Raw genomic sequence first — 13,613 nt, forward strand, 5'->3', positions numbered from 1 at the left:
TCCAAGCCTCCTTGATACTTCCCACCAACCTCATCCCACTCCCAAAATAGAATTTCTAATACTGTCTTGCCACTTGGCATTGCTTCCTGACCCTGTGAAGTGTAGATCAGGTTAAAAAGAATGTCAGAGGAAAACATTTTTAAAAAAGCCCGATGCCCTCTTTCCTTTTAAGGTAGCAACCTGGTCAAGGCACAAGCCTAACAAACTTAGATCCATTTAAAAAAAAATTCCTTGAGTTGAAGTCAAGCCTTCAAGTGTTGAATACAAAGGCAACAATATTCCAGGCAAAGTACTTCCTCTACTCCCATTGCCTATGACTTAGGCATAAACAAATCATATCAATCACTCTTAGAAGTAGATTGCAAACTGTGCTATGTTCAAATGTGTGAAAACTCCCTTAAATGCTGCCATGCGGCTGCTGTCTCCTCAAATGATGCAAAGAACAATTATGCAATAGAAGCAACAAGAAAGATTAGGACTTGTTTAAATCAAAATTACTGCCAATATGACAAAAGATAACTCAAACAGCAGTGTAGATCTGGATCACCACTCAAAATCATCTGTCCTATAGCCTCAGCCAGAGGATGACCAAAAGGAAGTCTGAGAAATGAAAATGAAATCCATAGTCCCACCTGTCAGAAAATTATCAATTCTGCAAAACAAGCAAGAACAAACCACAACCTATCTGGAAAGAAAGGACCACAAAAGTTTCAGAATCCAGATGGAAAAAGAAACACTGAATGCACTCTGTGCTCCAAAGCCAATTAAAAGTGACCAATCCCTATTCATTGCCCATTTCCAAAAGCTCACCCAGTAAAGATCACCCAATTTATAATCATAAGAGCTAGCCCTTAAAAAACCTTCTGTAACTCCCCTTCTGTGGACATCACTGATGTTCTGTTCTTAATAAAGTTTTCCCTAGCTGGAACGATTATTAATAAATGACTCTGCTCTTGACATAGGCTTTCCTGATGATTTTGTGCAAATTTTAACAGCTTGTATCTAAAGCGAAGGCTCCACTTATTCACTAGATCCCATCCCCTCTCTTCTAGTCAAGAAAATCACTCTGGTACTATTTCTCTTTTGGTCTCTTGGTCTCTCAGTCTCTCTGTCTCTATCTCTGTCTCTTTCTCTCTCTCTCTCTCTCTCTCCCCCCTCCCATCAGTCCCATCAACACAGAACTATGTTGTTATATCTCTCATTAAAAAATTGTATTTAGATCTCATGTCCCCTGCCACAGCTGCTATTCTCTCCTACAATTTATAGCAAAACTTCTTGAAAAGGTTGTCTATTTTCACCAATTCCTCTCCATCCCAGTCTCTTGATCCAACTCAAATCTGGCTTTTGCACAGCACTCCCTCTAAAACTACTCTTTCTAAAGTCACCAATGACTTGTATATTTCTAAAACCACAGGTCAATTCTCAGCTCTCATTTTACTTGACATTATCAGCATCAATTGAAAATGTTAGTCATTCCCTCTTCCTGGAAACATTTTCTTTACTTGGCCTCCAGGATGTCATCTTTTTTCCATCTATCTCACTGGCTACTTCTTTTCAGTCTCCTCTATTGATTCCACCACATTTCTCCAACCTCTTAACATCAGAGTTCCCCAAGTTTTAGTCTTGGCCCTCTTCTCTTATCCGTATCATCCACTTCCTTACTGATCTATGCTAGTCTTAAGATTTTAAATATGATATATAATCTAACAGCTCCCAAATATATATCTCCAGTTTGGACTTTTCCCTTGATGTCCAGTCTCATGTATTTTACTCATATAGTCTACTTTGATATCTAATATATATCTCAAACTTAACATGTTCAGAACTGAACTCCAAGCCTTACCCACAAGTCAACCAGCCTCACCCACGATCTTCCCCATATGAACTGATGACAAGCTGATGACCCTGAAATTTACTCAGGCCAAAAATTTTGGAGTCACTTTTGATTCCTCCCGTCTCTCATATCTTATATCTAATCTATAGGTAAATCCTGCCAGGTCTATCTTCAAAACATTTCGACAATCTTACCACATCTCCCTGTCTCCACTGCAACCACCCTGGTAAACCTGGAGCAGCGCAGTATCCCCCAACCCATTTTATTCTTCTACTTTTGCCTTACTAAATTTAACCTATTCTCAGTACAACTACCAAAGTGGTCTTTTAAAACCTAAGTCAAGTTTTGTCACTTGCCTCTGCTAAAAACCCTCCAATCGTTCCCCATCTCACTCAGAATAGAAGATAAAATTCGAACAATGGTCTATGAAGTCCCTAAAATCATGGGCTCCATGGCCCCTTTGACCTCAGTGCCCACTACACCCTCTACTCCAGCCACAGTGGACTCCTCGCTCCTCCTTGAACACATTAGACACTTTCTTACCTCAAACTTTTACACTTTCCCCAGGTTCCTGCATGGCTACCTGCCTCACTTCCTAAAATCTTTGTTTAAATATTTTCTTAGTGAAGTCTTGTCTGACTACCCTATTTAAAATTAGGATCCCACTTCTGGTGGAAGTACATATTCATTTTCTACAAAAATTTGGCAATGCATATGATAAACCTTCGAATTATGCATATTCCGCCTTCTACCTTTAGAGTTTTACAAGGATGTTTGCTGCAGCACTGTAGAGAGCAAAAACTGGTGGGGTGGGGGCCACAGAGTATTGCTTATTTCTAAAAAGGCAGTACAACCATATACAATAATATGTGTGATCATTTAAAATGGTGTTGTAAAAGAATATGTATTGTCATAAAAATTATAAGCATAAGACTCAGGTTATGAAATAGTATATATGTTATGGCTCCATTTTTGTGCCCATAGCTATTCGTTCAACAATATCTACTATTCTAAACACTGAAGACACAAAGAAAACCAAAGAAAAAGATTCTTGTCCTCAAGGAGTATACATTCTAGTTTAAAGGTACAGGTAGTTAAATTTTAAAATGTATGTCAGATAAGTACTGTGAAAGAAAACTAAAGTGGAATTGGGAGCACTGGGGTAACATTTCAAAGAGAGTACATATTGAGATTCATTTGACAAGGATCCCCAAAACTTGAGCAGGTTCTAAGAATTCTCCTTGGGAATGCAGAAAATAGAGTTGAAAGGTGTTTGGGAAAGGTGGTGTCTGCTCTCCTAGAGATATCATGATAAACAGAGAACAGTGAAAATGCCACGATCAGGGGTGAGAAAGTGAGGATGAGGAATGTGTTTATGACAAGTTGTAATAATAAAGTGTGACAAAATGTGGCTCCTGAGCCTGAATGTACCCAGAAGGCGATGACGATGAATGGACAAAAGAAGGGAAGAGGGTAAGGGATCCATCCAGGGAACATCCAGGACATGGATCTAGGGGTAAGGATGTGGATTGGCTACTGCTCCTGTGGGGATACTGGGAAAACCTAAAGCCAGTTTGCAAAGCTAGGGGCCTTGAAGTGAAGGCCGCTGTCATCAGATGTTCCTCCAACTCTTCTACTAGTTCCTCAGAATTATCCAGTGCTGAATTATAAAACCTTATTAAAAGAAAAAAAGCCTGAACTGTTGATACCTGTTTTTTAAAGTTATCTTTTACCTTATTTTCAAGGTAAGTTCATCTCAGTGATACTATGCTAAGAAAACTTCAATGAGATTAATACTCTATTTTTCTTAACCTTTTTTGCACATCTGAATCACATGAGGAACTTTAAAAGACATAATGCCTGGGTCCTATCTCAGAGATTCTGATGTAATTGCTCTTGGGCAAGACCTGGGCACTTGGGATACTTTTTAATCTGCCAAAGTGATTCTCATATGCAGCCAAGATTGAGAACCTGAAACTGACTTTCACCATGAAGCTTGTACTAACTAAAGCTTTCCCAGAATTTTACAGCACACTAGAGGCTGCGAAAAATGGTTTTCTGAAAACCCAGGTTTACTGGTTTCATACTGCTATATAGAAACACACTAACGTTTGGGTATTGACCTTATATATAGCTACATTTCTAAATTAACTTATTTCCTAAAATTGTTTAGATTATTGGGATTTTCTATGTAGACAATCATATGTTAAAATAATGAGTTTTATTTCTTCTTTTCCAATACTTACATCTTTAATTTCTTCAATGTGTCTTTAAATGTATAATTCAGTGGTTTTTCATATAGTCACAGACTTAAGCAATTATTACCACCATCTAATTTTAGAACATTTTCATGACCCTGATAGAAACCTATACCCATAAGTAGTCACTACCCAATACCTCTATTCCCCAGCACCTGGAAACCACTAATCAACTTTCTGGTTCTATAGATTTGCCTATTCTGGACCTTTCATAGAAAGGGAATCATATAATATGCAGTCTTTGTGACAGGCTCCTTCAGTTAGCATAATGCTTCAAGGTCTATCTGTGTTATAGCATGTATCAGTACCTCTTTCCTTCTTATGGCTGAATAATATTCCATCATAATATGTGTGTGCATGTACACACACACACACCACATTTTGTTTATCCATTCATCGGATGATGGACATTTGGGTTGTTTCCACTTCTTGACTATTATGAACAGTGTTGCCATGAAGAGTCATTGGTAAATTTTTGTGTGGACATATATTTTCATTTCTCTTGGCTATATACCTATGAGAGGAATTGCTGGCTCCTATGATAACTGTATTTAACATAAAACGTAGAAGTTCTTGAAGTCACTCCACTAGCTCCCACTAAAGGAAAGCCCCTCAGCAAAGTTTTCAGCTTTGCTCTTAAAATGCTTATATACTGCTAACGTTTTCTCTTTAATTGAGAGAAAAGTGTCCACAGTAGTTTCTTTTGTCTTCAATCTATATGCTTAATTTTTTGCCTGTTTCTCCTATTTCCATCCTTTTATTGCTTCCTGATAACCTTCTGAGAGAGTTATTTGAGCTAACCTTCCAGTTCATTAATCGACCGTCTGCTGTATCGATTCTGCTACTTAACCTCATTGTTGAGTACATTATTTCATCTAATTTAAAAATACATATTTTAGAAGCCAAAGGGAAATCAGACTTTTTTTCACCACAGGACCTATCATCTAGGGCAGGTGTGTGACCTAGAATCAGCCAACCAGAAGCTCTTAGCCAGGGCTTATGTACTATGACGCAAAGGGACACATTCACAGAGGCAGTGGCACTGTCTAGGACATAATGCTGACAGTTGAAATGTGAGTGTTGCTGCCAGCATCAGTCTCTCTAGAGGGACTTGGTTGTGTTCTCAGTTGTTTAAACCCTCTTGGTTCCCATTCTGATGTTGACTCTCCAGACTTCCCATTGATTCTAAGAGATAGCCAATTTTCTTCCAATAAATTAATTTCCTCCTTAAGTCATTTCAAGTTGGACACATGAGTTGGGATGTGGGAAAAGTACATGAGAGTTAAAGCACTAATTTCTTCCTTCTACATAGTCAGATTCTGTAGACACTGTCATAAGTTATGGTTCAAAAAGTAAAGTGAAAAACATATTACTTGAAGTTACAAAATTAGTAACCAGAAGAATGACAAGTAAATAAAACTAATCAAATATAGAAGAGGGGAATAAATCTGGGGTTAAGTGAGATGATTCCCAAACTTTGATGAATGGGATTCAAAAGTTACAGTTTCACAGTTGATAAACCAAGTAAGAAAGGCGAAATATTATTTAGAGATGTGACAATAATCACCAGAAGAACTAAGACAAATGGTAAAATGTGACCACATCTGGGCAGTGGGACTAATAACAGGGAGTGGAATGGGAAATGCTGCTGCACATTTTCTACCTTTCTGTATTGTTTACATCTTTTTCTAGTCCCCCTCTAGGCTGCACCATCAGAGATGATACCACATAACAGAAAGGGAAGTAGTAAGACCTACACACATACATACACACTTATGCACATGAACATGGATCCAGCTGCAGCTCGGAGAATGCAAACTATAAAAGATTTAATTATAGAAGATTCAATTCAAGAGCACAGATTTGCCTCCAGATTTGTTTTCTTGGATAAAACACAAAGTAGCCTCACATCCATCATGGGCTAAATCACGCACGGAAAAGGAAGGAAATCCAACCCCAAAAGATGACTGGGAAAACGCAAGTGTTTTGTCCCTAAGAAAAGCAAGTCATAGATACTTCAGTCTGTCATGATTTTGGATCTTGACTCCCAGGCATCCCACCAACACCAAACATGAAAGATTAGTTGCTTATTTCACCTGTTTAAAAATACTCTCAAACTTGAGCATTCCACAGGCTAAGCCCGGCATGAAGTCTTACAAGTATGAACAAGAGGAACTTAAGGGTTACTGGTAAAAGCACAAGACTTGGAGTCCAAACATTTGGGACTGTTTTATCTGACTGTTTACTAGCTGATGATGTTAAGCAAATCATCACTCCAGCCTGAGTTTTGTCATCTATAGAATGGGGATAGAATTACTACCTGCATACAGTTGCTATTAAAATCAAATGAGATAATAGACTACATATAAGAATACCTGATAAAGTGTAAAGCCCAATACAAATGTTAGGTTATTATCATTATGACAGCTGGTCACAACAGACAGCTGTAGAAAAATAGGCATGGCATAGTGGAAAATTCATTCTACTACTAAAAATATAACCCTAGAGAAGCATCTCCATCCTTGCAAAGGATGAATATTATCACTTCCAGAAGACAAAGATGGTGCTTGACCTCACACAGCTCACAGTGACATCAGTGGAGCTATCCCTCCCTTGAACTATGACTAACATCCACATATGGCTAGCACATACCTCAGTTCACAGCTTTGGATAAGGAAAAGACATGTGTTAGAACATGTTAATGAAAGTAGAAATGAAAAAAAATTTTAAGTATATCAAGTATTGTCCTTTGGATTACAGATCCTTTAGAACTGAACCAAAGGAAATGTGTTCAAATAAGCCTAAAAAGAAGGCTGAGAAAGTATATACAAAAACGGACAAGATTCAAAGGAGGGAAAGGCAAAGCTAACTCTTTAGCAAAGTAGTGTGATATAAAGGAAAGAGCCTTGCACCAGGAGTCAGAAAACTTAGTTCTGGTTCTCTACGAAACTCTGGGCAGGCCATTGCCCTCTCTGGGCCTCAATTTCTCTATAATATATAAAAGGAGTTAAAAGACTAGTTAACACAGCTAATCAATCATTTACAAAACATTTATTGTTTATTATGGGTCAGGTAATATTCTAGGCACCAAGAACTTAGGAAGAAACAAAAACAGACACAGTTCCATGGATTTGATGTTCTAGATGATCTCCATCCAACTCAAAGACCCAACATGCTAAAACTCTGACTTTAGGCTGTGGAGAGGCCAGAGTGGACAGTCAGGATGGTCAAATGACCAAAGAAAATAAGGCTTGACCTCTCCAGGGAGCAATGTTCTTTCGGGGAGCAGAAGCAAGTGCCCCTCACTCCCATCTTGCCCCACCCTAGGTCCTGGGCTCAGAACTTAATACCAATTGTGGCAGCCAACTGACTTTTATCCTGAAAGGCAAGTCTAGGGCTCAAAGAAACTCCCAGAAATAGAAATATATTTTGTTTTGTTTTTCAGTTAGATAGCGAGACCAACTACAGTAGAGAAATGGGAAACTTATTTGGTACTTTTTTTTAAGCTTATCTAAAATGACTAACATTAACAGATAGATGAAATTTCACAAAAATTAAGGATCACTATATTAATTGTTCCTAATCTCTATTTAATATAATAGGAAAAACACAACTTATGTATGTAATTTTAAAAGAAATGAATTATTTTCTATATATAAACAGAACATAACACTTCATTTACCAAACATAAGGCCCTAGCCTTGATTTCTATCATACATTAAAATAATGTACTTTGCATTGTGAAAAGAGAAACAGTATTGATTTTTATTCTGCATTTTCTATTGCCCATTTATTGATAGAGCGTTAAAGAAGGAAAACTTTTACTGAGCCATTAAAAAGAATGAAATACACACACTACTATATATAAAATAGATAACTAGTAAGAACCTACTGTATAGCACAGAGAAATCTACCCAATACTCTGTAATACCCTACATGGGAAAAGAACCTAAAAGAGTGGATATATGTATATCTATAACTGATTCACTTTGCTGTACACCTGAAACTAGCATAACATTGTAAATCAACTATACTCCAATAAAAATTTTTTTTTAAAAAAAGAATGAAATAATACCATTAGCAGCAACATGGATGGACCTGGAGAGTATCATACTAAGTGAAGTAAGTCAGACAGAGAAAGACAAATATCATATGATACCGCTTATATGTGGAATCTAAAAGAAAAAATGATACAAACAAACTTATTTATGAAACAGAAACAGACTCACAGACATAGAGAACAAACTTACGGTTACTGGGGGTGGGGGAGGGACAGATTGGGAGTTTGGGATTGATATGTACACACTGCTGTATTTAAAATAGATAACCAATAAGGACCTACTGTACAGCACAGGGAACTCTGCTCAATACTCTGTGATAATCTAAATGGGAAAAGAATTTGAAAAAGATACATGTCTATGTATAACTGAATCACTCTGCTGTACACCTGAAACTAACACAACATTGTTAATCAACTATACTCTAATATAAAATAAAAAAATTTGTTAAAAAGAAGGAAAAATTTTAAATATGTAAAAGTCAGCCCCCTTTTGGAGAGCTATCAAAAAAGTGTCTCAAAACAGTCTCCTTACCACTCCTTTCTCTCCAAGTGTACACTGTCTTCCACAGGATTCTCTGACAAGTCTGCTTCATCCTGGGATTCCCCATGATCAATATGACAGAATGAAGAGAAGCGTAGGCAGCCATGAGTGTCTCAGAGATGAAGAGAGCGGTAAGATCAGCAGGAAAAGGCCTGGAGGTGATGGAGAAGGGGCTGGCCAGGATGTAAACTATGTAAAGTATAAGGAAACAGCCCAAGGACTTCAGGACAGTGATGTGAGCCTTGGCCTGAGCATCTCTCCTGCCGACTGTATGGACATTCATCTTCCTGCGGTGTCTACACAAAGAGACAATCTGCATCCCAGAGGAAATAAGCAACACCATGAAGGGCATTATACTTCCTGTATTGAGCCATAATATATACAGACAGTGCCAGTTTGAAGGGGGGTATAAAATGCTGCTGTTTCCTTGGGAAAGATTGGAGAACTCTAAGCTACCCTGAACTATAAGTAACAAACTGATCATGAAGTACACCAGAAGGCACCAGTGACTCAGACAACAGGCCCTCTGCTTCAGCCACAAGTAGACAGGGTGTTCAAAGGTCATGATCTTCCTGCAGTAGAAGACACTGAGAAAAGTGGCAAACCACAGGCTGGTCTGGCTTACTAAGACCCAGAAGACATTGAGATAGCGAAGCCAATGGCTGCTCTGGAAAAGTGGAAACAGACTTAAGTCCACCATAATCAACCACTGCAGAAGAAATCAACAGACAGCCAGGCCCAGGACAATGAGGTTATATGAGGACCCCTTGAATTTTCTGAGCCATTCTCCAAAACTCCAGGCCACGAGGACTCCATTTCCAACCAGGCCAATGAGAAATTCAGCCACTGCTACCAGCATTAACAGTCCTAGGACAGCAGTCAGCATGGCTGGGCAAGTCTCTCACTGCCGTCTCAGGAGGTGCTCTGCTTCAGTGTCGATGAATGCGTACGGCTCCTGGCTAAACTGCAGACTCCCTGAAGAGGATACAACACTCACAGTAAATTTTCATATCACAAAATCTGGATTTGGTCTTACCCTTCTGTAACCTGTCCTCAAGCACAGACTGAACAGCTGTGACCAGGAACAGAGAGTTTAGAAGTTATAAACCCCTCTATATTTGCATCCACATGAATGAACCCTGAACAAACCCTGAGACTAGAGATTTGAAACATATCAGAAACATCAACTCTCCTTCTCAAGGGTCATGGGCTAACATCTAGATACCAACACATAATATAATAAGATGTCTCAATAAGAAAGACCAAAACAGTCTTAGGTTCTATACAGTGCCAGATGTGAGCTCATTCTTACAAAAAGGAAAATTTATTTTCATAAAAAGAACTTTGAACATATAGGCGTGAAAGCCAAATAAAGTCAGAAATTAAAAATATATTTCATTATTAAAGAGAGAAGTAGGGGAAGTTTGGGGAAAGAAAACAATCAGAGAACCAAAACATATTTTAAGTGCCAAATAATAAAAAATATAGGAGGTCATGTAAAGGAGCCATTACTGTTAATCAGGATCTTTGAGATCATCTGCCCTTTATGATCAATTATCCACACACACTTGACTTAACATATATGTCACATCAAGGTCTTAGAGGAAGGAGATGAGCTCAAAGAAGTGAAAAAAGACTAGCAGAGTAATCAAGAAATATAGGAAAAGTGCTTCATTTACTGTTCAGATTCCACCTTCCTTGGGACCAGCCAAATGCAAATGTGTTTATGGGAGGCTGAATTCTAAGATGGCGCCCAAGGTTCCCACCCTTTGGTGTACATACCCTGAATAATCCTTGAGCAGGGGTGGGACTGTGAATAACATGGGATGTCACTCCTGTGATTAGGTTATATTACATGGCAAAGATGAAGGGCTTTTGCAGATGTAATTAAGGTCCCTAATCAGTCAAGTTTGAGTTAATCAAAAAGTAGACTATCCCATGTTGGCCTGATTTAATCAGCTAATGTCTTGGAGGAGGAACTGGGCCCTCCTGCTGGCTTTAAAAAATCCAGCTGCCATGTTGTGAGAGAGTCACATGGTGAGAAACTGTGGGAAGCCTCTAGATGCTTAGATCGACCCCACCCCACCCCCAAATCCCACCACCTGACAGCCAGCAAGAAAACAGGACTTCGTCCTACAAATGCAAAGAACTGAATCCTGCCAACAACCAGTAAGCTTGGCAAGCTCCAGAAAGAACACAGCCCCAGAAGGAACACAGCCCAGCCAACATCTTAACTGCAGCCTGTGAGACGCTGCACAGAGGACCCACGTAGGCTGTGCCAGGAGTCTTGATCCACAGAAACTGTGACATAATAAATAGATGTTGTTTTAAGCTGCTAAATTTGTCTTGCTTAACAAAAAATAGAAAACCAGTACAGTGTTCAAAACAGGCTAGAAATAACTATGAGGAAATGAGAAGAAAGTGGAATTAGATTGGAAAGAAGGAGAAAGGCCAGGCTTCTTAGGAAGGCAGCACGGGTGTAGTAAAAAGGTTCTGTGCCAGGTGCCCGCGCTGCCTTGGGCACTCTATGAAGCTGCAATCAAGCCAGCACCCTCTCTGGGCCTCAGCTGTTCTACTAGTAATATAATAGCTTGTGGGACCGGATTTCTATTCATTAGGTAAGATGTGCAGAGCGCTTATCAGGTGCCAGGCAGTGGAGGAGGCACAGGAACACAGCAGGGAGCAGGCCCTGCTTCCAGGGTGCACACATTGTGCACCACCCCACCCAGCTGAGGGCCTGGAGCCTGAGAACTCTGCCTGCAGCTGTGGAGAGGCAGAGGGGAAAGCCATAACTGCCACTGGCCAGAAAACTTGGATGAGGCATGAACCTCTCCAAGAGCAAGGCTTCTACGGTGACTTTTGGATGGCAAACAAAACTGCCCTTCTCTCCCACCCTGCCGCACTTGAGGTCCTGGGCAGTGGAACTTCATGCAAAGCATGGCAGCCAACTGACGTGTATCCAGAAAGCCTGGTCTTGGCTCAAAGAAAAAAAAATCACTAGAAATATAAAGATGGTTTCTTGACAGGCTGCTTTACAAGTGGTGTTAAGAAAGGCTAAACCACGTAGAGAACTGAGATAATTAGTTAATTCTAATAAGAATAATGTTTGTCTAAAAAATATCTAGCAATTAACGCACAGGTTCATCTTTTTCTTAACACACATTATTTCAAAATTATACCTATTTTCTACTTCATCTCCTCAGGGGATACACAGTCTCTACTGGCAAAGATAACTGGATTACCTGCAATAATTTAGAAAAATGTGATCCTTTCCATGCAAAACATGAGAACTCAGTTTTGACTTCTGGAGTTTATTAAAATAAGCACTTTGCATTGCTTAGAGAGCAATAGCTCTGGTTTCTCTTCTATTTTGCATGTTACTCTCTCATTTTATTTCAAAATTAAAGAAGAAATGAGAAGAAGAATTGAGAACAAAAATTTAATTAACTTGACAATTTTACAGGAAGTTAATTTTACTGTTGGCAATTCTCTAGAGTAAGGGCTGACTAGATCTTTCTCCCATGTCGTGGACACCTTCAACAGGTCTGATTCCTCATGACCATTATGACAGAACACAGGGACGGGTAGCCATCAGTGTCTCAGGGATGAGCCAGTGGTGGGCTCAGAGGCGGAAGAGCTGGAGATGATGGCAGAGAGGCTAGCCAAGGCATAGAAGCCACATGAAGGAGGAAGCAGCAGCTAAGGGACTTTGGTTTCAAAGACTAAGGTCTGCCACTTTCATCCAAAAAAATGCCTTCCCCCCACAAGTTGCCAGACCAAGTACAGCTCCATCTCCTATTCTACATCTGACATATCTCAGGGACTCAAACATTTTGTATTCCTGGACATAGACTTTTCCAATGCCGCCCCAAATTGTGCCTACATTGCCACTAGATGGCATCTAGAAGGCAACTCTTCTGTAGCAACTGCTAACCCGAGCAAATTAATTCTTCTCTTAATGTACAGCATGTGTCTAAAAATTCAGAAATTGAGAAAATTAAGCATGTTATTAATTGGCACATGTAATAGGAACAAAAGCTATAAATGTACACATATTCATCGTCTTTCCAGCTTCTTCCCCACCACTTTATGAAGAGGTGGAGTTCTCGCTCACTGGGTCAGCACCACCTCTTGGGTACTGGATTCAGGTATTTGCAGGGAGGATGAAGTGCCAAACTCCACCCTCCATGGCCTGCATGCAGCAAGGATCACGATAAAAGTATAAGCAGCAGCAGCATTGCTGGGGTAGAAAAAGTAAATGGTAGTGAGGGGACTTGGCAGATAAGAAAGCAGGAGCTATTTTCTCTGCTTCCGTGAGTATGAAAATTTGGGATGAGAAATAAGTAGACAAGATTTGGGAGACCCTCTAGGAAGCATGGCTTAATGCCCCTTCCCTTGAGAATAAGCTGGACTTAGTATAAAACACTTAGAGGAAAACATAGGCAGAACAATCTATGACATAAATCACAGCAAAATCCCTTTTGCCCCACCTCCTAGAGAAATGAAAATAAAAACAAAAATAAACAAATGGGACCTAATGAAACTTAAAAGCTTTTGCACAGCAAAGGGAACCATAAACAAGACCAAAAGACAACCCTCAGAATGGGAGAAAATATTTGCAAATGAAGCAACTGACAAAGGATTAATCTCCACAATTTACAAGCAGCTCATGCAGCTCAATATCAAAAAAACAAACAACGCAATCCAAAAATGGGCAGAAGACTTAAATAGACATTTCTCCAAAGAAGATATACAGATTGTCAACAAACATATGAAAGAATGCTCAACATCATTAATCATTAGAGAAATGCAAATCAAAACTACAATGAGATATCATCTCACACCAGTCAGAATGGCCATCCTCAAAAAATCTAGAAACAATAAATGCTGGAGAGGGTGTGGAGAAAAGGGAACACTCTT

At 39.3% G+C, this 13,613-nt stretch overlaps 2 protein-coding genes across 2 annotated transcripts in view; both read right to left on the reverse strand.

Annotated features, from left to right (window-relative positions):
* Positions 1–13,613, reverse strand: part of SSBP1 (single stranded DNA binding protein 1) — a 67,296-nt gene that overhangs the window by 19,067 nt on the left and 34,616 nt on the right. The window lies entirely within an intron of this gene.
* On the reverse strand, positions 8,632–9,579 carry LOC115851934 (taste receptor type 2 member 5). The gene is given in 1 exon segment (XM_030854410.1): positions 8,632–9,579. A coding segment is annotated over 1 exon segment (948 nt).

The sequence above is a fragment of the Globicephala melas genome, chromosome 9, assembly GCF_963455315.2.
Source record: "Globicephala melas chromosome 9, mGloMel1.2, whole genome shotgun sequence".
Lineage (NCBI taxonomy): Eukaryota > Metazoa > Chordata > Mammalia > Artiodactyla > Delphinidae > Globicephala > Globicephala melas.